Source organism: Rousettus aegyptiacus, unplaced genomic scaffold, assembly GCF_014176215.1.
Source record: "Rousettus aegyptiacus isolate mRouAeg1 unplaced genomic scaffold, mRouAeg1.p scaffold_m13_p_14, whole genome shotgun sequence".
Lineage (NCBI taxonomy): Eukaryota > Metazoa > Chordata > Mammalia > Chiroptera > Pteropodidae > Rousettus > Rousettus aegyptiacus.
Window position 1 is genome coordinate 37,679,836 of NW_023416289.1, and position 27,405 is coordinate 37,707,240.

At 38.7% G+C, this 27,405-nt stretch overlaps 1 protein-coding gene and 2 pseudogenes across 1 annotated transcript in view; 2 read left to right on the plus strand and 1 right to left on the minus strand.

Moving 5' to 3' along the window:
• LOC107504224 overlaps positions 1 to 27,405 on the minus strand; it is an 82,172-nt gene that overhangs the window by 18,307 nt on the left and 36,460 nt on the right. Inside the window, 4 exon segments of the mRNA XM_016133294.2 lie at positions 2,696 to 2,766; positions 6,761 to 6,923; positions 7,074 to 7,365; positions 7,555 to 7,938. Coding sequence (XP_015988780.2) covers positions 2,696 to 2,766; positions 6,761 to 6,923; positions 7,074 to 7,365; positions 7,555 to 7,938 — 910 coding nt within the window.
• On the plus strand, positions 1,034 to 1,152 carry LOC118611631 (annotated as a pseudogene).
• Positions 25,359 to 27,397, plus strand: LOC107504236 (annotated as a pseudogene).

Sequence of the window (27,405 nt, forward strand, 5' to 3'; positions counted from 1 at the left end):
ACAATTTTTAAAATTTATGGCTTTATAAAACCTCCCCAGGTGATTATAATTGGCAATAAAGTTTAGTAATCAAACATTGTATACATCAGAATTACTTGGAAGGCTTATTAAAACAGTTTGCAGGGCCCTACTCCTAGAGTTTGGCATTTGGTAGGTCTGGGGTTGGGCTTAAGAATTTGTATTTTTAGAAGTTCCCAAGTGATACTGATAATGTTAGTCCAGATGCCACAATTTGAGAACCACTTGCAAAAGCCATGCCTAGCAGTCTTTATCATGGCAAAACTATACTTGTACACTGAGATCCCTTTCCCATTCCCACAATTCTCAGAGCTCATCGTTCACCATTTCCTGTTTAGAATCATCAATAAAACCTGCATGATCTAATCAACCAACCCATGTTTCTTGGTAGCCAGGCTTGGGAAAAGTGAATTTGTTAAATTTGAGCATGGATAGTTCTCTACAAAGTAGAAATAACTCACTGGTTAAAGCTCACTAGTGACTAAGGAGGTGCATAGTAAAATAATTGGCTTTGCGGATTTGAAAAATTGATAATACCTCATACTTATGGCATAATGTAGAAAAACTAAAATGTGTGAAAATGTTTTTAATGGGATCAAAAAAGCCAAAAAGGCCAAAAAAAAACCCACAAAAAATATCCTTCAACAAGGTTAAATAAATTATTGTCCATTCACACAATGTGAAACTACGCAACCACAAAAATGAAAGTGAAATTATTTAATGTCATGAAAAGATGGTCACTGCATATTCCTGGGGGAAGAAAATAGGTTAGAAAGTAATATTGTAGTATAATTCTATTTTTGGCAGGAAAACTACACACCTATGCATATATGTATATATATGCATGTGAATAAAATAATCTGTGAATGAACTTGGAATAAAACTTTATTCTGTTATCTCTACTTAATGGTATCCCAGGAAACCTTTGTTTTGTTCTTTTAAGTCTCTTTAATTTTTTAATAAAAAATTTTAAAATTTCTATTACTCATACCTGAGACATACTTTAAAAATAGCTGTCTATGGCCATGTCACCCTGAACATGCCCAATCTCGTCTGATTTTGGAAGCTAAGCAGGGTCAGGCCTGATTAGTACCTGGATGGGAGACCACCTAGGAAGACCAGGTGCTGTAGTTATTAAAAAATAATAAAAAGAAAAATTTAAAAATAGCTCTGTAAAAGTATTACAAAAATCCCCAAGAGTTCCATTTCTGCTACCCTTTTCCTCATCTTCCAAATCTAGAGGCAACATGTTTCACTTCCTTTACCTATTTTAGTTATTTGAACTCTATACATTTAAATAAAATGTTAATATTGTTTGTTACTTCTGTATTTTCAGTTTTAATCATTATCTACTGACTTCCTACTTTGGAAGGTATAGTTTGTTATCTTTTATCCATGTCAGATATGCATAGCTGTATTCTCCCTATTCTTTAAATATGGTTTTGTTTTATTTCAGGATAAATGAATATTCAGATATATTTTTAAAATAATTATTCATCTTACATTATTATCACCATGTAAATATTACCAACTGAGCTATATATTATACTAAGTTTATCTTACCTTCCTGCCACGATTCTTTCCTGAGGTTAAAATTTTATTTTTATTGTAAGCTTAGTTTTCTAGTAAATTATTTCTCAAGCTCTCAATTGGAGGATGAAGCTTCTAGCATAAATTAGCAGAGCTGTCTATTTCTATATCTATGAATCTAAAACAGTCCTTCAGAAATTCAACCAAAAACTTCAGTGTTACCTATAACCTACCTAGCAAAGTCAATGCCATATTCTTAAATGTTTCTATCCCTGAAAGCCCAAATGACCTTGAAGGGCAAAGCTGGTTAAGTAAAAGGACTATAAAAAGCCTGTTGAGGGAATTGCACAGGCAATTTTGAACATCCCCGCCCAAAAATTGATTTCTAAAATAATTTATAAAACATCCATGAAATAAAATACTAAGGTAATCATTAAATGTTAGTTTAGAAAACAGTTAAGGAAAAATATTCAAGATAAAGAAAAAAAAATCAGTTTATAAAACAATATCATTAAAGTGAAACAAACATCAATAGATAAACCTCTTAATATCTCAAATCTGAGGTTTTTAAATTAACTTTAAATTATAAGTAAGTCTCTCAATTTGCCACCTCTATTTTAATTACATATACTTGGAAGAGTTTCCAAACCAGAAGGAGACTTCTGGGATTTCACCTTTCTCCATACATCCATGAAGGTATTATAAAATCCATGAGAGCACGGAATCCCCCTTTAAATCGAGAACTAAAGGTCTTGATTTCTTTTAAATTTTAAATTGGTGTTATCCTATTATTCAGAAATAAATCCACACACAAAAACATGTATGCTCATAGAAACTATTTGGAAAGATATGCTCTATTTATTGTAATCGATTATTTCTGGATTTGAGGACCACAGATAATTTTAATTTTTTTATAGGTTCCTTAGTTACTAAATTTTTCACAAGCCTGCATTAGCTCTATCATCAGAAATATTTTTTTAAAAAATTATTACCATTAAAATTTTTTTTTAATGAGTTGGGAGAATGGGGTACCTTATAGTCATTAAGAAAATTATGTTTAAATAGGCCCAAATAAGTGATGACAACAGGGAAATCAGTTGTGACTGAAAAAAATAATTCCTACAAATTCCTGAATATTGTATCTCACCAACACCTTCAGATCCTTCTGTGAAGGATTACAATGCTGGCTCATGGCATTTCCAAAGTGATTAGGAGACACTATGCATAGCAGACAAAAAGAAATGCTTATTTCACAGCGGCTACTCAATAATCTGAGCTTACCCTTCCTGGGCACCAATAACCAACCAATTATTAAATCCACAAGTCTATGACCATGCCACCCTGAACAAGCCCGATCCCGTCTAATCTCAGAAGGTAAGCAGAGTCAGGCCTGCTTAGTACTTGGATGAAAGATCACCTAGGAAGACCAGGTGCTGTCGGTGTAAAAATAAATAAAAAATTAAAAATAAGGGATTATAAACTAACAAGGTCCTTGCAATCTGTGAGGTCAACCAAGGGTTGCCTCACCTAAAAATAAAATAAATCCTCAAGATACATATGGAACTTCATAATTTCTTTAAAATTTTTATCCATAACAATACTTCTCTGTAATAAATATTACATTGTATATTTTTCTTATGACTTTATAAATATAATTTTTATTATCACATAACATTCCATCCCATGTAGTGTGACTTACTTAACCATTTTCATACTACTAGATACTAATTTTGTAAAAGATTATCCCAAGTCATTCCCAGTTATTTCAGACTTTGATTCTAAACCAGTGAGAATCAATCTTGTTGGGTCTTATAGGTTTTTAACAGTATCATTAAATGACAGACTTTTTCCCTTGCAAATTACCCATTGACAAATATATATGATGATTCTGTATATAATCTTAAGACATTACCTATATATAGAGCCCAGAGACTTTCTGTTAAGAATTCCTATTCTGGTCCACTTGAGCAACTGATTCATTTTCCTGCTTGGAAACATCCATCACAATTCATATTCATTACTCTTCAGACTACAGAAAGCTGATAGGGAATGACTAAGAATCATCATTTAATAGCAAGAGCTAACATTAATGTGCCAGGTACTCCTCTAAGAGCTTTACAGATGTTAAATTCAGATAATTTTAAAACAATCCTGTGAGGTATATACACTACAGTCATATAATGACATTTCAGTCAACGAACAACTGCGTATACAATGGTGTTCCTAGATTATAATGGAGCTGAAAAATTCCTATAAGTTAGTGACATTATAGCCATTATAATATCACAATGCAACACATTACATAAATACTTACCATTGCCTACAGTATTCAATACAGTTCTGTAGCCTAAGAGCTGTAGGAGAACAGAATACATCACACCAAAATACATCTATCTGGCATAAGGATTATTTTAGGCTGGTTAATTTTAAGGAACAGCAGAAACAAGAAGCTCTGAAAACCAAACAGAAGTTATCCTTTGTAAAAACATTCATAAACTATAAGACAAATATCCATTTGAAAGGGTGTTATCTCTAGAATCTCATATATCAATGAAAACAAAGACTTAAATCTACATAACAACTTTACCCTTGTTTACTGTGTTTTTCCTTATAATCGCCCATAAGTGATACCCCCAACATCTTTTGTCTTTTGCTGAGGATGGTATTTAAGGTTGTGGCTTTAGCCATTTTAGCCAGTTACTCAGTTTTCCGGTATCTGTCCATTACACAGGATGTATACATGTTATTTAACTTGTTTTTCTCCTGTTATCTGTCTTTTATTACAGGAATATCTCAGCCAAAAACCCAGAAGGGTAGAGGAAAAATTTTTTTTTTCCTACCCTACAAAGGAACAGGCTGTACCATATAGCTGAGTGTGTATTAGGCACTATCATAGTTTTGTGTTAAATGCAATCTGTGAAGTTCGTATGATAAAATCACCTAAAGGACCAGGACTGCATTATAATTTTGTTTTCACAGATGAATAAACTGCGACACAAAAAGATTACCCAAACTCACTCAGGTTTAAGTGACAATCAGTATTCAAGCCTTAATCTAGGTTCAAAATTCTCAACCACTACATTCCATTCCACGATGCATACATACCACAAAACATCATGGTTTACACCCTGAATATATACCATTCTCTTATTTGTGGAAAATAAACAGTGTGGGTTCTACTGAAAGTAACCTCACAGAGTCAGGTGAGGTATTCTAATCTTCCTAATTGGGCAGGTCATGGTGGCATATAACTTCTTTAGTAGAATGTTTACCTTTGCCTTAAGTGACCCCTGTCCATTGGGTCTGCCTTTCAGTTAACATACCTTTGATAGCACTCTTAAGGGAGCACATAATCTTGTTCACATCCTGTAATGCAAGCCCCACCTTGCTTTCTCCCACTTCCTTATAATCTTCCTAAAATTCCCTCCTTAATTTCAAAGGCATAAAAGCTGCTGCAAAACTATTATTCTCTGGAACATCTGAGAACTTGCTCCGTAGCATGTGGTCGGTTTGGCTCAAATAAATTCAATTTTTATAAACTTCTCTACAGCAGTGGTCTCCCATATTTTTGGCACCAGTTAATGCAGGGAGGAGGCAAGAGAATTAAAATGTTAACCAAGCCACAGAGACTGCAATGGGCTGATCAGCCCTGCAGCAGGGCCAAGAGGACACCTTCAGAACAAAGGAAGATTTCTGCTGGATTACTAACAATCCATTCTCCACAATCTGAAGGGGAAACAGGAACCAAGAGTCATTCTCTATGGCTAAAACCATAGGGAACTATGGTTTAAAAGCAAGAAAGTGCCAGCAAGCCTTTCACTCTACATATTCTTACCTTTCCATGCTATAAACCATTCCCCTTCCTCACTGTTATGTCTATATTAAAGGAAATGGGAACTAAAGAATGACATATGAACTGAATTCCATGAACACTCAGGGTCCCTCTAAGTGCCTTAACTCTGTCTCACTGCCCCTCTCACCCTCTGCCTCTGAGAAGACACCACACTCTGGCTCTGGAGTGTTATCCCGTCTAACAAACTTTGCTTTTGATTCTAACTTTGGCACATGTGTTGAATTCTTTCTTCACTCTCGGGCAAAGGACCCTCTCCTTCTCTGGTATATGGCTTGGTCTCCTTGTCACTTGGGGAAATTTGCCCCGTCCTACATCTGAGGGACCAGTGCTCCTATGAGAATCTAATCCCCGATGATCTGAGGTGGAGCCAAGGAGGTGATGCCAACACTGGGGAGTGGCTCCAAATATGGATGAAGCTTCGCCGACCCCTCACCTCTTGCTGTGTGGCCAGGTTCCTAACAAGTCATAGACTGTTTCATGGCCCCCGGGGTTGAGGACCCTGGCTGTACAGGTATGGATGTTTCTTACATGGACAAAACAAATTCATGCTTACCAAACCTCTAACCACGTCTAGCTGGTACCAAAAATTTCCACTCATGAATTCCCTTGGAAAAAAAATTCTACTCTAGAATTAAAGATATCTAAATTTTAAACTACTCCTTAACAGATCAGTCAAAAACAAAGGATGAACATTAACTTCCAGAATGGGAATTTCCATCATCAGTTTCTTTAGGAAAACCAGTCCTCAGGGCAACTGCACAGCACAAGGTTAAGTAACTGTAGAAAGGCATTAAGTGGACACTATTAAAAAGAATTTATGGATTAGGCTCCTGCCATTTAGGAGGTAGGGAAATTTCTAAGGCCCAAATCAAAGAGTAGAATATTCTTAAGGATAGTACAAGAGAATAAAATCACAAAGTCCAGCGTCCTGAAAACCAAATGCATTTCACGAAAACAAAAAGCAGCGCAAATTCACACAGAACCTGGTTTTTAGAGGCGCAGCAGCGATTTGTTTCACTTCAGACGCGTCTCCGGCGACTGGCAGGACTGGGAAGACAAACAAGATTCATGACACCCCAAGATTTTCTTGACTCAGTCAAAACCCACCCTCCATGTCCCCTCGACTCACGCTACCCACCACCTGCATGCACAAAACGAAAGGAGAGGGAAACGGAAAAAGCTCCACGGTCACCCGTAATCGAATCCAAAGCTCTGAGTGCACAGTCGCCGCAACTGCCCCACTACCTCCGGGAGATGGGGAGCGGGGGAGGGGCACCGCGTCTTCTGTCCCACCGACCCTCCTAGACCCAGAGGTCCCCCCGAAGCTAGATTCAGAGTTTTGCCAGGGACCTTAATTACGGGCTTCACCGCCCCCGCTGGGTCTTTTCTTACAGTCGGGCCTAGGTAGCTGAGGCGTGGACCGAGGTGCGCAAGCCTCGGGGTCTCGCACTGCAGAAAAGGCCGCGCTCACAAACCCGGCCCAGCGCCCAGTCACCGCCCCGCGAGCTTCACCCGCGTCCTCCTGGTCTCAGAGCTGAAGCAAAGCGTCACTCTGGGAAAAACGAATAGTGGCCTGAGGATCCAGGACCCACCCCCGGTCCGCTCGCAGAGCCTAGCCCGTTCCGCGATGGTTTCCTCCAGAAAACCGAGAACTCGACTGACTCCGCCTTACGGAACTCGAGAGGCGCTGGACTCCAGGGCGCGCCCAGCCCTCAAGTCTGCGGCGCGGGAGGCGGAGGGTGCCGGACTCGCTCCCGACAGCGCAGGCGCGCGGGGGGCGGGGACAAGCCGCCCGCTCCTCCGGGAGGGCGCTGAGGGACAAGTACCGCGGGATCCAGGAGAAGCGGGAGCAGCGGGGGAGCGGAGAGGGAGTGGTCCTAGCCCCTATTACACGGACCCGTAAAAGTAACGCCGTGAGTGACCGGTGCGACCGAGGAAAATCCGGTTGTGGTCTTCCGTTGAAACTAGTCCAAAATCAAAAAAGCTGTATAAAAGCATTTCTCACTCGGTTCTTGTCTCCGCGTTCCGCCGCCAAGAGCCCAACACTGACGCTTCTAGCTGTTAGTGCTTTTTCTGCCCACAGTGCGCAGGCGCGCCGGTGGGAGCGCGAACCTGGGAATTATTAGGGGGTTCCAGAGGGTTTTGGGTCTCACCCGGTAAGTGTTGGAGAACGGCGGAGGGGAACCGCTATGAAGAGGTTGGAGCCCGGTTCTGGGTTGGACCTGGTGTTCAGGTCTTTAGGCTTGTAACGGTGACCCTGGCTGTGATACCCCAGGGCTGCTCGCGTATTGCACGTGGCCTTCACAGAGGGACTGGCCTGGTGCCCTGTGTCCGAGTGTGCGTCAGAGGATGGTGTTGTGTGTTCCTGCTTGGAGCTATTGCCTGCGTGTGTGCCATTCTTTGGATGTGGGACTGGGATGGCGCCACAGGGAAGGCTGCTCAGGATTTGCCTGGACTCTGACGTTTGGGGTTCACTGTGGCCTGTGGCTTCCTTTGTGAAGTGCCTGAGATTATTCGTATCCATGAGGATGGCTGGGCTGTGAAGGAAACCAGAGTATGTCACCTCAGAATGTGCCTCTTTGACATGAAAATTATTTTGAGCGGAAGGCAATTTAGAAGCATCAAGGGCAAGAAAAGCTCGTTACCCCATTTCTGCCTAAAATAGAATAGAGATAATTCTTTACTGGAAATAACTCTAGACTCAGCGTATATATGTCACCAAAGGAATCTGCAAATAAACTTTACTCCCTTAGTTTCCACCCAGTTGTCCACCCTTTGAAGCCTAAAATTGCTTTTCTTTATCCTGTCATTTGTCTACAAATTTTTGTTATTGTTGTATTACGAAAAATCCCCAAAACTCCAAAAATCAGACCAGCGAAAATCCAAGCACTAACCCAGGGAGAAAGAACTCAGTTTTATTATGCCAGCAGTCCCAGAAGAGCTAGCTAGCGCTTTGGAGATCTGGACATAACTTAGGGACAATTTTTCTTTTATATCCGTGCCATTACAGTTAGCTGATTGGTTGATTTGTTCTCAGCTGGTTACAGACCGCTGGAGTTGCTATGGGTTACGGGCAATTTAAACAGGAATTTAGGAAATACATCTGTTATCTAGACAAAGCATTCCTAAGGGGAGGGTGAGTCTGCATATTTACAGAAGCAGAACAAAGAACTGATTAGGTCAAGGGAAAATTCCTGAAATTTCCTCTTCAGTTGAAGGGGCTGCATAAAATGAAGTTCAAAGGCACCACTCTGAGTAACTCTTGTTAAACTTCTCCCAAATGATCTGTACATGTTAATAAATTATTTTTCTCCTGTTAACCTTTTTGTTAAGTAGTCCCAGCTGAGAACCTAAGATGGGTAGAGGTAAAATTTTTCCTCCTCTGAAGCCCCATTGCATGTTATTTCTGGGATAGTTTTGATATGTTGGCACTTCTGGTTCTTGCTTTTGTGCATGAAAAAGGGGCCACAATACTAAACCTGACAAGATGAGGGAAGATCTGCATTACAGGCCCTACAAACTCAAAGACTGAAAGTAACCACATAGGATGGTCTGAACATAAAAATTCCTAAATGAAAGCAGGTCATGGCAGGTAGTCACATCCTAGGCATGTAGTTTCCTAGACAAAAGTCACTCTTTACCTTAAGTGAGCCTGTCTATTGTCTTTTTGCATCTAAGATAGCATACCTTTGACATGTCAGAGTACTCTTTTCTGGACCCCTTGAGGCACAACCCACACCAGAGCTTGAGACCACAGAACCTCCCATTGTTATCTTGCCTCCCCATACCATCTCTGCTGTAAATATTATTTATTAACTATCCCCACTAATATAAAAGAAGTATGTGTCTGTCTGTTTTACTTTTTATCCAGTCCCACAAATCCCTCTCTTTGCTTTCTCCAGCTCCCTTAATCTACTACCAGTGGATTTCATGTAACTCTACTTATGTCTCTTTTATTCTGTATGAAATAAGCTGCAAAATGGCCATTCTCAGGAGCATTTTCCTCAGTCTTTTGAGATTTTGCTTCCCAGCAATTTATCATCAGTTTGGTTCAAATAAACTGATAAAATTTCTTTACAGGTTTGGATGTTTTTTGCATTAACACTTTCCATGTATAACTATTGATTAAATCAACGTGATTATTTATATACTAATATGTAAAGTATTTTTTATTATTCAATCCAAGTTCGTGTCTTAGATGTTTTTGTTTATTAAGGATTTAATTGGTTTTTAGAGATGTCCTAACAGGTATGCTAAATGACCATAGATGATTTTTTTTTCAATTTTCAAACATCCAGTTAGAATCTCTCAATATTCCCCTCTGTGACTCCAATGGATTGTACAGTTGTCCTGAAACTTACTTACTTACTTACTTTTATTGTTTTCTTGAATTGAGTCCCTGTCTTTTAGATTAAGTTAATTTTTGTGAATTTTTCATTTTTGCTACAGCTTTTTTTCCAACACCTTCCTTAAGATTTATGTGTGAGATCAGGCAACACAAGAAGCTTAGTTTTTGTCCCTAAAATATTCCTTTAAAGAGCAAAAATTCCATTATTTTTAATGGAATTTGAGCAAAAAAAAAAAAGCTTAAATTCCATTAAAAATAAAATACCTTTGTGATTGAACAAAGAAAATTTTAATATTTGATTGATTTTGTTTTGTTCTTAAGCCTAGGATATTATTTTAAGCCTGTAAGCCCCTTGGTTTATGCCTGTCTGATTACTGATGTTTGGGTATTTTGCAAGTGTGTGCATGTTATTTAAAGCATATGTGACCAAAGAAAATATAAAGCAGGGACTGTGGTGGTGGGGGGAGATTTATGTGTTAGAGATATATTTTTGAGTTTTTTCATATTTGAAAATGCCTTTACAATGATATTGTGATTTATAATAAATATATTTTTGATTTTCATCCCTGTTTCTGGCACACAGTTCTTAAAACTCTTGGAATTTCCTAAGAGGATAACAAAGGTGTCCTTTGTTATGTTGATTAGGTAACTTTTGGTGTACACCTAAATTGCCAGTGGAGCCAACTGTGTGATTAGATCCAATCTGTCTGCCCCACCAGGAAGTAGGGAGAGGGACTGGAGGTTTAATCAATTGCCAGTGGACAGTGATTTAATCAATTGAGCCTAGGTAACAGACCCTCCATAAAAACCCAAAAGGTTGGCATTTGGAAAGCTTCTGGGTTGGTAAAAAGATGAAATTTGGGGGAGAATGGCACACTCTAAGTGAGCATAGAAGTTTTATTCCCTTTCTAGATACCTTACCCTATGCATCTCTTTCACCTGGCTGTTTCTGAGTTATATCCTTTTATAATAAACTGGTACTATAGTAACTAAAGTGTTTCTTATATGTGAGCCACTCTAGCAAATTATTTGAACCCAAGGAAAGGGTCATGGGAACCTCTTACAGCCACAGTCCAGGTGATAACCTGGATTTGTGATCAGCATCTGAAGGTGGGGGACAGTTTGTAAGGCTGAACCCTTAACCTGTGGGGATCTGACACAATCTCTAGGCAGACAGTGTTACAATTGAGTTAAACTGTAGGACATCCTGGGCATTGGAGCATTGCTCAGTGGAGGTGTAGGGAAACAAACACACAGACACACAGACACACACAAACACACAGTGGAATTGGGTCCAGGAACCCAAATCATTTCCCCTCTGTTACAGTAATTGGAGTGGCAAACATAATGTGATGTCGTGTGTGTGTGTGTGTGTGTGTGTGTGTGTGTGTGTGTGTGATGTAAGAATTTAAAAGTTGTATTTCCCTGTTGCTACTGTTGCAGTGGCCTTTGTGTGTGTAACCAGATAATGCAAAAACCCTCAAAAAATGTCTTAGCTACCCGAAGTGTGTAAGATAAATAGAGACCCGTGTAGCTCGTTGATAAGACACCGAAGACGTCATCATAGAGTATAAAAACGAAAGGAACTCTAATGCAGACTTAGAGAGTGTGGTCCCTATCCTCCCAGGACTACGTTCCTCTGTTTCTCCGTCTTGGTTCCTGACTGCTCTGCTTTGAAGAAGAGGCCTCTGCTGACCGACCATCGCAGATCGACAGCATCCAAGCCAGCATTGACCGGTCACTGCTTAATACGTGTCTTGTCTCCACCAGCACCGCCAGGTGGTCTACTAGGACTGATATCCATCAGGGTCTGGTATGATTAAACTTGTGTGATGCTCTGGCAACTATTTGTATGTGTGTTGTCCTTGCTTAGTTGGTTACTCGCTGGGCTCATTATATATATTTATCTCAGACAAAGTGCTCTTTGACGCGCGTACTGGCTTGGCCTTAGGGAGCGAGTTGAGCCACCTGTGCACACGTCCACGGAGGAGTTGGACAATTGGCGTAGTCGGCATCAGTCTAAGAAAGACTGTAATTTTGATTGGCTAAAAGGACCAAGAGTTTGTACCAAAAGACCAAATTTCAGCTGAGCACAGTGGCAACTAGAATGCAAATTTCGGAACCGAGAAGGAGGGTTCTCTGGATTTCTGAGAGAAACTCTATCAGTCCACTAAGAGAATAAGGTCGTTCACTCGAAGGGCATTCCCCAAACTGTGTTGACTCCCGAACAGCAAAAGCCTAAGGGTTGTAAGCAACCAGTTGCCCTGAGAGACCTGTATTGGCAGATTATACCAACCAACTGCTCATGTGGAGGTGGAGATCTTCCTTTCACATTCCAGAGCCTTCTCCAAAATTAATGGAAGTGATACACACACACACACACACACACACACACACACACACACACACATACTTTGAATGGCAGAGCACTGTGAGAAACTGCTAAGGATCCTTCGCTTATCCGATTTCGCTTCTACTAAACTAAATAATCCTGATCAGGACACATCAAAAGTATAGGGAAAACCTGTCCCAGGTACATATATCCATTTGGACTTAAGGGACCTGGTATTAAATTTAGGAAAAATGTTTCAAAGACTAAGGTCCTGGTGGAGGAAACATATGAACAGACCTGACCCCTTACACAATATACCAGCTAAAGGGAAATGGCGAACTCTAGAGGACGCCCTAAGTAAGAAATATGAGATGTGCCACACTTCACACCTTCCCGTTTCAGTCACTAATGACCCGACAACTTTAATACCCATAATAGAAAGATCATCCACAAAGGAGATAGTGCCAATACTCCTGCAAACCATCCACAACCTACAGGAGGATACAGATAAAGGAAAGAATCTAGCCAGAAGGGTTGTACAAAAATATTCGGCACAACCAGCCATCGTAAGGAAAAAATTAAGAAAGAGGATGGCACAGACACTGAAGAAACGGTAGAATTCACCTCTTACAGTAGAAAGGAACTTATAGAATTAAGAGAGATGTTGATTAAAGGAGACAGATCAGATGTAGAATGACTAGTATTATTATATGAGAAGGGAGGCCACACTACCATGCTAAGTGGCGATGAAATAGCCCAAGTAGCAGATGCCATCAAATCGCCAAAATTAAGATATGCCTTAAGAACAGAAATAGAAAATAATAAACAAAAATTAGCATCTCTGTGGTCTTGGATAACAGAAGCCTGGATCAAAGCATTCCCATCAATAGATTTCACATCCTCTCAATTCTCAAAACAGTGGAACACAATAGCACAATTACAAAGACAACTTAGAAAACTGACAATTTTAAATGGAGTCTATCATCCTGAATATAATAGCCCATAGGAATGCAAGAATGTAGAAGGACTAATTAGGACCATAATAAAAAATGCTCCAGACGGATATAAGATACAAATACAAAGTCTAATCATTGGAGCAAATACACCAGAAGAGATAAAGCAAAAGATCACTCTACACAAGGATCTGATTTCAGATTAAAAATTTTCCTTCGCTACTACCAAGAAATCAGACCCAAACTCATTTTCATTCCAAACCAATATTAGAGAACAATAAAATATGAGTTTTAAAAGAAATATCTTAACCAACAGTCAGGATATTGGAAATCTAATAACCCAGTTTTCAAAAATAGATACCCTAGAAACAATCAACAAACACAATACCCTAGATATTATCCATCAGCTGAACAACTATTATGATGGAATAACCCTTTCAAACAAAGACCCCCACATAGGGGAAACAACCCCTTTTATAAAAGAAGCCCTCCTATACAGAACTCCTCAAACAATCCCTTCCTTCAGGGAAACTACAAGGGCACCTGCCCGAAACTTACACCATGGAACGGGGGCTAACGGAGACAACAATTGAGCTAAAAAACAGAGAACAAGATATAATAATATCAGATATATCATTCACAAAAAACGATAATAGACCATATATAACCCTAAGTATTTTAATAGACAATAACATCTTACCCACAACCTTTCTAATAGATACTGGATCCCAAGTTTCACTATACACCTACTCTACTCATAAAAAATAAAAGCCAACTGCATCTCAATTGAAGGTGTAACGGGAAATACTATCACAGCACTCCCCACTAAATGTACAATCATATATAGAGATAGATGGATCCCTACAATATTATATTTGGCACCCAATGCCCCAAATATTATAGGCATGGATCTAATTCCTCTTATATTTAGCTCTTATATTAAATCAACCAACCCTTATAAATATTCTACAGCCCTAGCAGCAATTAAAATTGACCCTGTCAAACTTCCTGCACCCATAAAACCTTCTTTCACACCACAATATCCCCTTAAACGTGGCCACTCAGAGGTAACTAAAGCTGTAGACAAACTCCTAACAGAAGATATAATAGAAATTGGCAGATCACACATTTTTAATGGCCCAAGATGGCCAATAAAGAAACCCAATGGCACCTACCGGATTACTATTGACTATAGAAACTTAAACAAAGAATCTCCAACCTTACCAGGCACATTACCAAATACCACTGAGGTTATCAATATCACCCAAGGTGACGCCCCCAAATATATGGTGGCTGTCGACCTCTCAGATATGTTCTTTGCAATCCCATTGCATGAAGAATCTAGACAATATACTACATTTACATGGCAAGGAAAACAATATCAATTCAAAAGACTACCTCGGGGATATAAAAACTCACCTACCATTGCACATAACCTCTTAGCAACATACATCAACCCTAAACAATATACATCGAAAATTCTCTAATACATAGATAACATAATAATATACCATCAAGATATAAATACCATTGTCAAGGATCTAAATACACTAGTACAGCACATACAACAAAATGGATGGACCATAAACCCAGATAAAATTCAAAAACCATGACCATCAGTTTACCCTCCTAAGGATAAACTGGAGCTCTGCGGGTAGAACAATTCCAGTAAAGGTTATTAATAAGTTAAATTCCTTAAAAAGCCCCACAAATAAAAGGGAAGTCCAACAACTCATGGGCCTCTTCATGTTTTGGAAACAACACATCCCTTATATAGCAGATATAGCGAAACCCATTTCTAAAGTAACCAGAAAGGCTATTAACTATATGGAATGAAGAACAGGAACATGCCTTCCAACAACTTAAACACTACATACATCTTTTTTCCACCCTCCAAATGATAGAACCAGGAGACAAAATAGTCCTTGATATCTCTTTTCTGTCCGATCGTGGTAACTGGGGCCTATACAAAAAATCCAAAAGAGATCCAAGGCTAACTCCAGTCGGATTCTGGTCCCAAAGATTTCCTCATTCACATTTTAAATATACACAATTTGAGAGATTTGTTTGGACACTCTATTCGGCCTTGCTTCATACAGAACCCTTAATGGGAGAAAACCCCATAACCGTCAGAAGCACCATACCTGTACGGACATGGCTTGACATGTCAGCAGAGGAGCTTGCAGGAAGCAACATCGAAGAAAAGGTATTAGCGTGGAAGTGGTATATAAATACATGCAATACCAGCGGCTCGGGAGAACCGGCCCTCCTCACCGAGGAGGTTAACAAACTTGAGATAGAGCCACCTACCTGTGCCAACAAGTTTATCCCAATCACCAAACCGATTGGGGTGCAGAGACCTAAATATACCCCTGCCTTAAAAAATGCCTGGTTTACAGATGGATCAGCCTCGGCATCTGGTGACCGCCATGAGTGGAGAGCAGCAGCTTTCTGCCCGAGAACATGTCAAACCCTGACGGCGAACAGTGAGTCCAAATCCGCTCAACATGCAGAACTTACTGCAACTTACTTAACTGTAAAGGAATCTGTTGAACACAAAAGATCAAAAATCTATATCTTTACCGATTCTTGGGCTGTTTATAACGGCATTAGACCATGGTCAGGAAAATGGAAGTCATCAGACTGAAATATCAATGCTAGAGAAATCTGGTCCAAACCTTATTGGGAGCAACTATATAATATGGCCTCCTTAATTAAAATATTTATTATACATGTTAATGCACATGCCACCGATTCCTCACCTACAACCTTACATAATCAAATAGCTGGTCAATTAGCTAAAGGAATAACCCCTAAACAAAATATTACCATAACTGATAGGACTCACTCCCTTTCTATAAAATTACATTTAAAGAAAGATGAGGATGGAAATTATTTTATTCCACCAATCCCCTCTATCAAACTTAAAAGAATAGGTGATAAATATACCGTTAACCCACTTGACAACAACCTACACTTATCTATACATTTTCTCAAAACCATTCACTGACTTTTACTATACTCACAACCCTAGGGGCCAGTGTTCCCTCTCCAACCCCTTGAAACCTTGTGTTATTTATAGAGGCTATTATAACTCTACCATCTGCTTATGCACACTCCATTTTCCCCCTGTATTTTCCTTTGACATTGACAAACCTAAATCCAAACTCTCAAAACCCCCTCCTATCATTACTTTACCAGATAATCCCATTCGTATTATCTTCCAACCACAACTCAAACAAACTACCATCTATTTCTCGCCTTCTGATTTTCTTATTACATCACTTTTACCAAAATGTGATACTCTTGACCCCTCAATCAATGTCAGAAATACACTGTTTCCACAGCATTTTCATACTAACGCCAGTAAACTCTTGCAACTCGATATCGCCTCCTTTGCCCTCGCCTCAGCTTCTCTTTCTATCAGACTCGCTAACTCTATCAAGCTTAGCAGCTTTTCCCGTGACCTCAATAACTTCATTTACAAGTCCTCTGAGGACCAAGCAAGAATTGTCAGGCTCGTCTCATCATATTTGGACTCTGCCTACCCCTTAGCAGCACAAACCCAACAACAAATCAAACTACTTAGACCTGCCTCCGACGAATCAAAAACACACCTTCAAAAATTGCATTATGATCTCGAAGACCTCAGATACCACTTCCAAAATTACCAATTAAGAACTCAATGATCCAAGACGAATTGACTCAAGCACAAAAAGATCTCCTACTTCTCCTGCAAAAAGGTCACGGCTATAACCCCCTTTGGAGTGACTACACGACCCGAGTAGACTTTTCTAAACCCATCGGCTGTCTATTTAATGACTGTGAACTCTCTATTATCTCTACTATTGGTGGCGAACATCTCATCGCCTACCAAACTCTTAACATCCCTATTAGATTACCTGACGACTCTTTCACCACCCCTACAGGAGAATTACTATATGTTGACGCTTATTTCTTTCTAAAATTTAACCTCATAGCTTTCACTCCACAAATCTATATCGCAACCACTACCCTAGAGCTAAACACCTTTCCCACTAATCTCATTCCTCATAACCCTATTCCCTATATCTATAATCTTGGACGCCATAATTTCATTGTATTTTTTTCTAACTTCTCTTACTTTGATCATACCACCTCCCTAGACCTTAATGCTTCATCTATTCATTACTGCACACTCACTTCCAATACCATGAATGTTACACTCTCTAATAGAATTCATTACACCACCTATACAACTGAATCTACTCTTTACTGGAACCCCACTATTCCCCTTATTCCCTCTATACAGCCCCACCATTATTCTGCCCCTCCATCCTTCAATGACTCCTTACAAAAACTTAAAGAACTCGAACCATCAATTCACAAAACTCGATCGGACTATGGCAAATCTATAGACCTCCTTCATCACCTCATCTACACTCCGAATGCTGCATCCATCACTGCTAAGAAAATCCTCAAAATACTCCACACCAACTGTTTGTCTACCAACACATTTCTCTCCTTATGGAAAACAGTACCCTGTTAACTAAATTGGAACCAAATGAACCCTATCATCTGGATTCAACACGGCCTTTCGGGACTTTATGATTTTTGGACTATGCTTAAAGAAATTCTGTTTGTACTGGCATGTCTCTTTTTCATGAGTTTATTTGTTAGATTTACCAGACCACAAAAAACACACAAAAAAAGACTCTGAATTTTCTCTGGTTGTGTGATGCTCTGATTCCCTTGGCCTTAAGCCACAGGAACCACCGGGTGGAATGTTACAGTAATTCGAGTGGCAAACATAATATGATTTCTTGTGTGTGTGTGTGTGTGCGTGTGTGTGTGTGATGTAAGAATTTGAAAGTTGTATTTCTCCCTGTTGCTACTATTGCAGTGGTCTTTGTGTATGATAATGCAAACACCCTCAAAAAATGTCTTAGCTACCTGAAGTGTGTAAGATAAACAGACATCCGTGCAGCTGGTTGATAAGACACCGAAGGCGTCATATAAAAACGAAAGGGACTCTAATGCAGACTTAGAGAGCGTGGTCCCTATCCTCCCGGGACTACGTTCCTAACGTTCCTACGTTCCGCCGTTTCTCCATCTCTTGGTTCCTGACTGCTCTGCTTTGAAGAAGAGGCCTCCGCTGATCGACCATTGCAGATCGACAGCATCCAAGCCAGCATTGACCGGTCACTGCTTAATACATGTCTTGTCTCCGCCAGCACCGCCAGGTGGTCTACTAGGACTGAAATCCATCAGGATCTCGTATGATTAAACTTGTGTGATGCTCTGGCAACTATTTGTGTGTGTGTCGTCCTTACTTAGTTGGTTACTCGCTGGGCTCATTATATATATTTATCTCAGATAAAGTGCTCTCTGACACTGTACTGGCTTGGCCTTAGGGAGCGAGTTGAGCCACCTGTGCACACATCCACGGAGAAGTTGGACACCCTCACACTTTCCCCCTGTATTCAGAATAGAAATGATGCAGGACAGGGCAAATTTCCCCAAGTTGGGCGGGGGATGGGGGAAGCGGGGCAGGGAGATGAAGGCCTGCACCGAGAAAAGGGGATCCTTTGGTGGAGTGTAGAACAAATTCAACACACATTCCAAAGTCAGCATCAAAAGGAAAGTTTATTAGAAAAAGGGGGTAACTTTCCACAGAGACTGTAGTCTCCTCTTAGAGACAGAGAGTGAGAGACAGTACAAGAGACAGCGAAAGAGAATAAAGGCACTGAGAGGGATCCTGAGTGTTCAGGGAATATGTCATTCCCTTTCCTTTGATATGGACATACAGTGAAGCAGAAGAAGAGTATGTAGCATGAAAAGGTAAGAATATGTAAAGTGAAGGACTTGCCGGCAGTTTCCAAACTTTAATCCATAAATTCCCCATGGTTTTAGCCATAGGGAATGACTCTTGGTTCCTGTTTCCCCTTCACAGGTGTTGGGAATGGGCTATTAGTAATCTAGCAAAAATCTCCCTTTGTTCTGAAGGTGTCCTCCTGGTCTGGCTGCAGGGCTGATCAGTTTATGGCAGTCTCTGAATGTGGCTTAACATTTTAATTCTCTTGCCTCCTCCCTACATTAGAAATATCACTTAAAAGTTTTCTGGTAGTTAGTTTTTAAGTATAATACCAACTGTTTTCTATTCCTTTGTTTGTAATCTTATGTTTCCCTCCCCAGAAGCTGCTATTTATATCCCCAATGTACTGACATTTCTTGATTTATGGTATAGATATTTAAACATTTTTTATGCTAATTATAGGTGGGAACTTTCGGTCTGTAGGCTGAGAATTTTTCTTGTTTTTGTTTTTTTGACACTTTCTGGATTTTTGTTCTCTCTTCATTGAATTTCTATTTGATGAAAGGAATTTTCATGAATTATGCCTAACTTTTTCTTCATAACTGGTGTACACCATCTCTGGGTCAGTTTATCCAGGTGATGCAGGGCAGGGCAAATTCCCCTGAGTGCACAAAGGGTTCTTGACTGAGAACAGGAAAAAATTCAAGCACACACCAGAGTTAAAGTTAAAAAGAAAGTTTATTAGAGAAGGACAGAGAAAATACCAAGACAGACAAAGCAAGGACAAATAGCTTAGACAAAACGAGAAAGCCCCAAGCGTTTGGGTATTCAGTTTATATGTCATTTTTAGTGTGTATGAATTAAAAGTTTAAAGACTTTACTGACCCATTTTCCTTTGATGGTATAGGCACACAGTGTGAAAGGTTAAGAATATGTAGCTTGAAAGGCCTGCTGCCAATTCCCAGCCTTTGATCCATAGGTTCCCCATGGTTTTAGCCATAGGGAATGAATGATTGTGTTCATTTTGTGTAAAGCATGACTTAAAGACTCTGTTTTTCTGTTTTCCCTTCATGAGGCATGGGGAAATTGTTAGTGATCCCAGCAGAAATCTTCCTTTGTTCTGCAGGTTTCCTTGTGGTCTGGCATTAGGGTTGATCAGCATATTGCATACTGAATATTGATTTAACTTTTAATTCTCTTGCCTCCTCCTTACGTTATTGGTTTCGGGCTCCTTCTCCCCGCCACCCCCCCCCCCCCATTTAGTAGTGTATTTGATTATATAAGACAGGATAAGTAAGGGGGGAGATCAATCTGTGTGTTACTAGAGCAAAAGGCATTCATCTGTCTGCACATGTCTAAGTCAATCAGATACATACAGGTTTTACAGTAAAGAGAGCTGAAAGTCCCAGGGACACAGGTGAGCAATTACTCAAAGCCCCGGCTCCCTGGATGTCTGGAGTAGAATAGATTATATAGGGAAAAACCTTCAGCCATGGAAAGTAAGGGATGCTACTGATTGGATAGAGCTGGAGTAGTTGGTCATTGTTTCCAGTTCTGGAATCAGCCATGGCACCATCCCATCTGGTCCTGTGCATGATGTGGCTGTTCTGCCTCGATGGGCCTGGGGATGAAACACACCTAAAGCCAAGATGTTATCCTTAGTTTAACCAAAAGTTATAGTCCTGGTCAACAGACCTGAGGCTTCATTCTTAAAATATTTGATTCTGGCCTAAACCTAAAGTCCTAAGGCTTACCGATTAAGGGAGTAGATATATAAAGTGGAAGGATAAGAGTTGGGGGACGGGAAAGAGGGAATGGGATGGGGGTGGAGCAAGTGAGTCACAATGCCATTATCCAGGCAAAACCAACTTGAATCAAAGAAAAGGCTATAAACAAAATCTAGGTGCTGTTACATGTGCACAGACTTTCAACCAATCTATTTCCAGGTTCTTAACTTTCCAGGGTCATCATCTTTGGTGCTTGAGCTTTCAAAGGCTTTATGCAGTGAATTGTCTCACAAATAGATATCTGACTCTGTAGGCTCTTTAATACCAGAGTTCTTTGACAGTTCTCATTTGATAGTTGTCATCTCCCTCCTCATTTTTTTTTGGGGGGGGGGCGGTGATTCTCACGTTAATACTTTTGTATTTAACTAAATATACTAATTTAAATCTTTTTTGTAGAGCAGAAATGGAAAATTCATTCTGCTTATGAAAAAGCCTGTCCTTACTCTTACCAAATAATACAATTTTGGTTTTACTAGACTTTTTTCTTACACCAATTTTGTTCTTTTAGCTACTGCTTCTGTTTTCCATTTTATTAATTTCAATTCTTGTCTTTGATTCATTCTACTTTCTTAGAGTTTATTTTCTAGCTTTTTATTTATAGTTTTCCATTTCTTTAATTCTTTCAGTTGTATTCTGAGAGAATTCCTTGGTCTAAACTTCCAGCTTGCTAATATGTTCTCTAGCTAGTCCATTGTTTTAATTCTATTTCTTTTTTAGCCCAGTTATTAATTCTAAAAAATTCTGAAAAACTACAGAGACAAGTGAGAAAAAATAAATATATGTAGAGCTGAATGAGTGACATGAAAAATCTCCTGTACCAACTAGTTGAAGAAATAGAATATCAGCAGTTCTTTTGAGCCCTCTGTATTTTCCTCCCCAATCACATTCCACTTCAATCACAAAGTTAATCATCATCCTCATTTGAGTGCTAATCATTCTCCAACTTTTCTTTATAGATGTACCATATATGTATATATCCTCAAGTAATACATTTAGAGCATGATTTTGAGCTGTAGTGGAATGACATTCTACATATCAAGTGATTTGCTTTCACTCAACGTTATGTTTTTTGATTTATTCATCCTTATATTTAAGTCCATTTTCTAATTGCCGGTTGGTATTTCATGCTGTGTACATAACAGATTTTAGCTATCTATTCTAGTGTTGATGGAAATTTGGGTTGTTTTCATTTTCTTTTTTTTCCCCTCTGATAACAAATAGAGCTGTTGAGAACATTTTAGTGTACATTTAAAGGTATATGTGAATATCTCTAGGTTATATAATTAGGAGTAGAACTGTTCTTCTTAGAATATGTGCAGCTACTACTTTACTAAACGATACCAAATAGATTCTAAATTCATCATTTCAATTTATACCTTCTCTAGCAGTAACTGACATTTTTGACACCATTCGAAATTGTAGTCCTTTAAAAATTATTGTTAGATTAACTGTTGAGATAATAGCTCATTATGGTTGTAATTTACATATACCCAATGACCAATAAAGTTGTGCAACTTTTTATTAGCCATTTATGTTTCTCTTTTTCTGTTTTAAAAAATGCCATTCTCCCATTTTATTTGCTTTTTTTCTTATAGGTTTGTATAAGTTATTTTTATACTTGGGATACTTCTTTTTGGTTCATTGGTTACATGTTTTACAACTGTATCCTAGTTTATGACTATGCTTTTCCCTTTCTCTAAGGTGTCTTTTGATGAATGAACATTATTAATTTTAATGTATTGTAATTTATTGGTTATTTTATTGTTATAACTCTTGGAGAGTTGTTTCAGAAATGTATTACTAGTCCAAAGTCTTATCAGTCTTCAATATTTTCTTTAAATAGTCGAACTTGTTTATTTTCATGTAAAAGTAATTTGTTCATGTAGAATTATTTTTAAAAAATAGTATGAGGTAGGGATTTGCTTCCCCCCCCCCCATGGATAATTCAACCAAGAACCATTTAATTATTTGTAAATCTATTCCCCATAATCCGCAATGCCATCACTATCTATATATCAAGACCCACATATGAATGTCTGTTTGAGCTCTCTAGATCTATTTTATTGCATTGATCTGTCTTTCTCTGCACAGAAACCAGCCTCGATTACTATAGTTTATCTATATCTAGAGCCAGTCCCTCCACAGTGTTTATCTTTTTTTTTTTTTGAGAGAGGAATGTCTTGGCTCTACTTAGTCCTTGAGATTTTGAGAATAACTTGTCATATTCTCTGAAAAACTGCTAGAGTTTTCATTACATTGCTTTAAATCTCTAGATTAACTTGGGAAGAATGGACATCATTATGACAGCAAATCTTCCTACTTATGAACACGGTATTTTCCCCTAATTATTTATTTAGGTTTTTCAATACATAAAAATTTCTATAAACGTCATCTATACTTTTCAATACATGCACATACTTTGTAAAATACTCCCAATTAACATTTTCCCCACTGGTATATCTCTTAATTTTTAAAGTCCGAACTTCAAAGAATATGAAGGTATCTCTTAATATGTTTTTGGCTAATATTTATGTAGGAAAGAAATTTTGTATTTCCCAAACTCAGTGCAACATATACATTTCTTTATTTTGAAATAATTTGAAACTTTCAGAAAAGTTGAATACAAATAATTCTATAGACTTGCCAATTGTTTATATTTTTCCACATTTGCTTTATCATACTCTGTCCATATTTATATATTTTTCATGAGTCATATTAGAGTAAATTGCAGATATCATGCCCCTTACCTGTAATTATTTAGGGGACTATCTCCTAAGATCAAGGACATTTAGTTACTCAACTACAATTGTTATTAATATCACAAAATTTAGCACTGTTAAAAAATATTATCTAATTAACAGCCTTTCATATTTTACCAATGTAATCTGTCCTTAATAGCACCTTTCCCCCAAAATTAAATCCAAGATCACTTATTGGATTTAGTTTTTAAGTACAATATATTAGTCTTTCATCAGAAACAGTTCCTCAGTCTGTCTTCAGTAACACTGACGTATTTGGAAAATACTGGCCATTTATTTTGGAAGATGTCCTTCAATATGTGTTTGTCTAATATTTTCTAATAAGTTCAGATTATGAGTGCTTTAGCAAGTATCCTTCTTAGTGCATCATATAAGGAGGTCAGTAATGTTAACTTTGATCTCTTGATTAAGGTGCTGTTGGCCAGCTTTATCACTGTAAAATGATCACATTCCTTTTTTTAATTATTAAGTGTTTTGTGGGAAGATAACTTTGAAGCTATATAAGTATCCTGTTCCTTATCAAACTTTTACCTACTAGTTTTAGTATCAATTAATGATTTTGCCTGGACTGCTTTACTTTGATGGTTGTAAGTGGTGATTTTCTATTACTTTTCTTACTAGATTCATTAGTTAGCATTCTACTGCAAGGTAGAGTTTTCCTTTCCCCCCATTTCTTTATTTAGTCTCTTATTAACAGTATGGGCTCATTGATCCTTATTTTATTCAATGAGTTATAATCCACTTCTTTTATTTTGATGCTTGGATTATCCAAGATTTGGCCTATGGGAACTCCTTAAACTTGGATATTGTGTTCTTTTGATAGGTTCCCATGCCTATTTAATATTTCCCTACTTATGCCATAAAAACATTTTTAGGCTCATCTTGTATTTTCTCGTTAAGATAGCAGATGGTAAATACTGTGTTTGCCTCCTCTCACAACTACATCAAAATTACAACTAAAGTATAAAACAGCCATCATTGAGAGTCATCTGAAGTCTAGCTGAACAGAAGTCCTATAACTAAGGACATACAGAAGAATCCGCATGGAAACTCGTAGTAAGGGTGGAGATACAGAATGGGCTGGTCTCGGTGTACACCCAGATGTGGCAGTTAAAAATCAGGAGGGATATCTTGGCTGTGGAGGTTCCCCCTGAGGAGTGAGGGATCCTAGCCCAGGGCTCCAGTGCAAGGAAGAGAAATCCCCATAACTTCTGGCTATGAAAACCAGTGGAGACTGTGGCTGAGAGATACGGAGGACAGCTGGAATCTCAGTTGCTCCTTTTAAAGGGGTCACATACAAACTCACTCTGATAAACTCACTCACTCTAAGCTCCAGCGCTGGGGCGGCAGCTCAAAAGGTGCCAGGGACATATGGGGAGGAACTGAATTTTCTGGCTTCAGGGTGAGGGCTGGAGGTGCAAATGGCCTTAGCATGCCTCACCTCTTGCTAAGCAGCCCCAAGCTCAGCACTAGGGGTAGCCAGCCTTGGTTCGTAGCTTAGCCTCTCCCAGGCATCTCTAAGCCCAGCACAACTGGCCTTGGGCAGGCAGGGCACAGGCTCTGGCTGATCTTCGTATGCATCAGAGCCCTTCCCAAGAGGCCCCAGAACCAACACACCTACTGGCCAGCTTCAGACCATACCAGAGCACCACCCAACCACCTTCACAAATGACACACCAAATGGGCAGACTGTGCAGGTACCAGAGCCCTGCTAAAAAGCAAATTCTGCTCCATAAGATCGGCCCCTGCACAACCCCTCCACTATAGTCACAGCCAGTCCTCACAACAAGTCAGCCTATGGGTCAGTCCCTTCCGCTGACATAAAAACAGCAGTCAAGGCTCAACTACAACAGGGGGACATGCAAAATTCACAAAAGGGACACACACCTGGACTACTGACTTGGTTGACCAGAGAGACTGCACCATTGGGCCCCATGGGACACTTACTACATAAGATCATTCAACCTCTGTTAATGTGAAAAAAATGCAGAATGACCTTTCTTGAACTTTAAAGATAGGGGATAGAATTACTTTTGGAGTGTTTGAAAGTAAATTTGGAGTAAAGTATGAGCCTTTGGTTGCATGCTCTTCTTGTTTAGATGTCTCTAGGAAAATCTCTTTAAATCAAGCTATATTGCAATTGGAGGACTTACTTACTGTAAACAACTGGACAGAAGAATGCACTCACCTTGTCATGCTATCAGCTACAGTTATCATTAACATTTTGCATCTTCATCAGATTTTGTTATATCCAAAGCTAACTTAAGAAAGACACTAGGAGGAGATTCATCTCCTTTTAAACAATCGATCTTTGCACTAATTTGTGGATGTCTGATGTAAAGCCAGAACATTTTACTGAATTTCTTAAAGCAATTTAGTTCAAGAAAAAGGATTTTTCAAATTGAAAGTTTTTACCCACCTGTTGATGAACCAGCTGTTGTAAGTAAAAACATTGATCTGTCAGGATGACAGGAAAGAAAACAGTTGTTCTAAGGGGAAACATTTGTATTTCTGAACGCCGAGTGACATAAAAAATTAAGTTCAGCAGTTGTTTTTGGAGGAGGAGATGCTAGGTTGATAACAGAAGAAAATGAATCAGAAAATGGGTTCTTTTCAGCTCCTAGAACTTGTGTTGTTGACTCTCAGAAAAATTGATTCATTCAATCATGAATATGCTCCAAAGGCAGTCTTAGACCTATTCTTGAAGAAATTGAATTGATGGTTATTTTCATTACTACAGAGAATTACTGAGGTACTCAAGCATAGCCCAGTACAGGATTCAAGACAGAGACTCCAGGTCTAAGCCTTTCACAAGGCTCGTCAAAGAAAAACTAATGCCAACTACAACTACCCTAGTGAACACTACAACATATATAGCTGACACAGAGTAAGCAGACACATGAATAGATTTGAGTGAAAAGCCAAAAGAAATTGAAACCTCCAGATTGGAACAAAAATTCAAAATACGTTCATAAGAAATATTCACTATTAAGGACTCTCATCCCACCCTCCCCAATTTTCTAAAGATAATACTGTACCAAATACTCTGGTTAGAATGAAAATCCCAAACTGTCAGTTTTCATCAGCTAAGTTCCCAGGTATAAACTGAAGTAGAGAGTGGGTTTCCCAACAGCCACAGACCCACTCTGTCAGAAACCACTTTCACCCATCCACCAAAAAAGGGGAAAATAATGAAGAAAATCAAGAAATTTCATCTAAATCAGCAAGAATAGAAGTGTCTTGTTCTTTCTTAGAATAAAACACAATTTGCTAAACCCTCAATGTGGAAAAATAAAGAACAGCATCTATCTGAGAATGAGCCTGTGGGGAAAATATTTATTTACAGATCTTGATTCAAAATCCACTGTGAAAAATTCTGCCAATAAATCTCTTTCTATAGAAAAACTAAGATCAGAAAAATAGGAAATTGATGATTAACCCATAGAAAATAAGTATCAGAACACAAAACCAGAGTTAGAGATTGAAGCAAAAATTAAAAAACAAGAGGAAGATGTTAATAATAGAACAAAAAAGACAAGATCAGATATAGGGACGAACAGCTCTTTTAATGATGAAAGAATATCAGAAAGTAACAAAATACCACGAGAAAATAAAATTGGGAAGAAATGTTAGCTCAAGAAAGAATTACCATGGTCAATTAAAGAAGAACCATCTAGCAATGGCGCACTTCAGGATGACGGTGAGACACTTCCAAGGAAAGTATTACTAACTGAATTTAGATCACTAGTGGTTAGTAATTCTGTCTTCAGAAATGCATTCAGTATTAATGATGACTATGGTCAACTCAAGAATTTCAAGAAATTCAAAAAGGTCACATTTCCTAGAGTAAGAAAAGTTTCACAGGTCATTGGAAAATCAGATCTAATAGCTCATCATGCTCAAAAGGATACAGAATTAAAAGAGTGATTAAGGCAGGATATGGAGATGCAAAATCAACATGCAAAAGAAGAGTCTCTTGCTGGTAATCTCTTTAGATACAATCCTAATGTAAAAAGAAGATGACTGAGAAT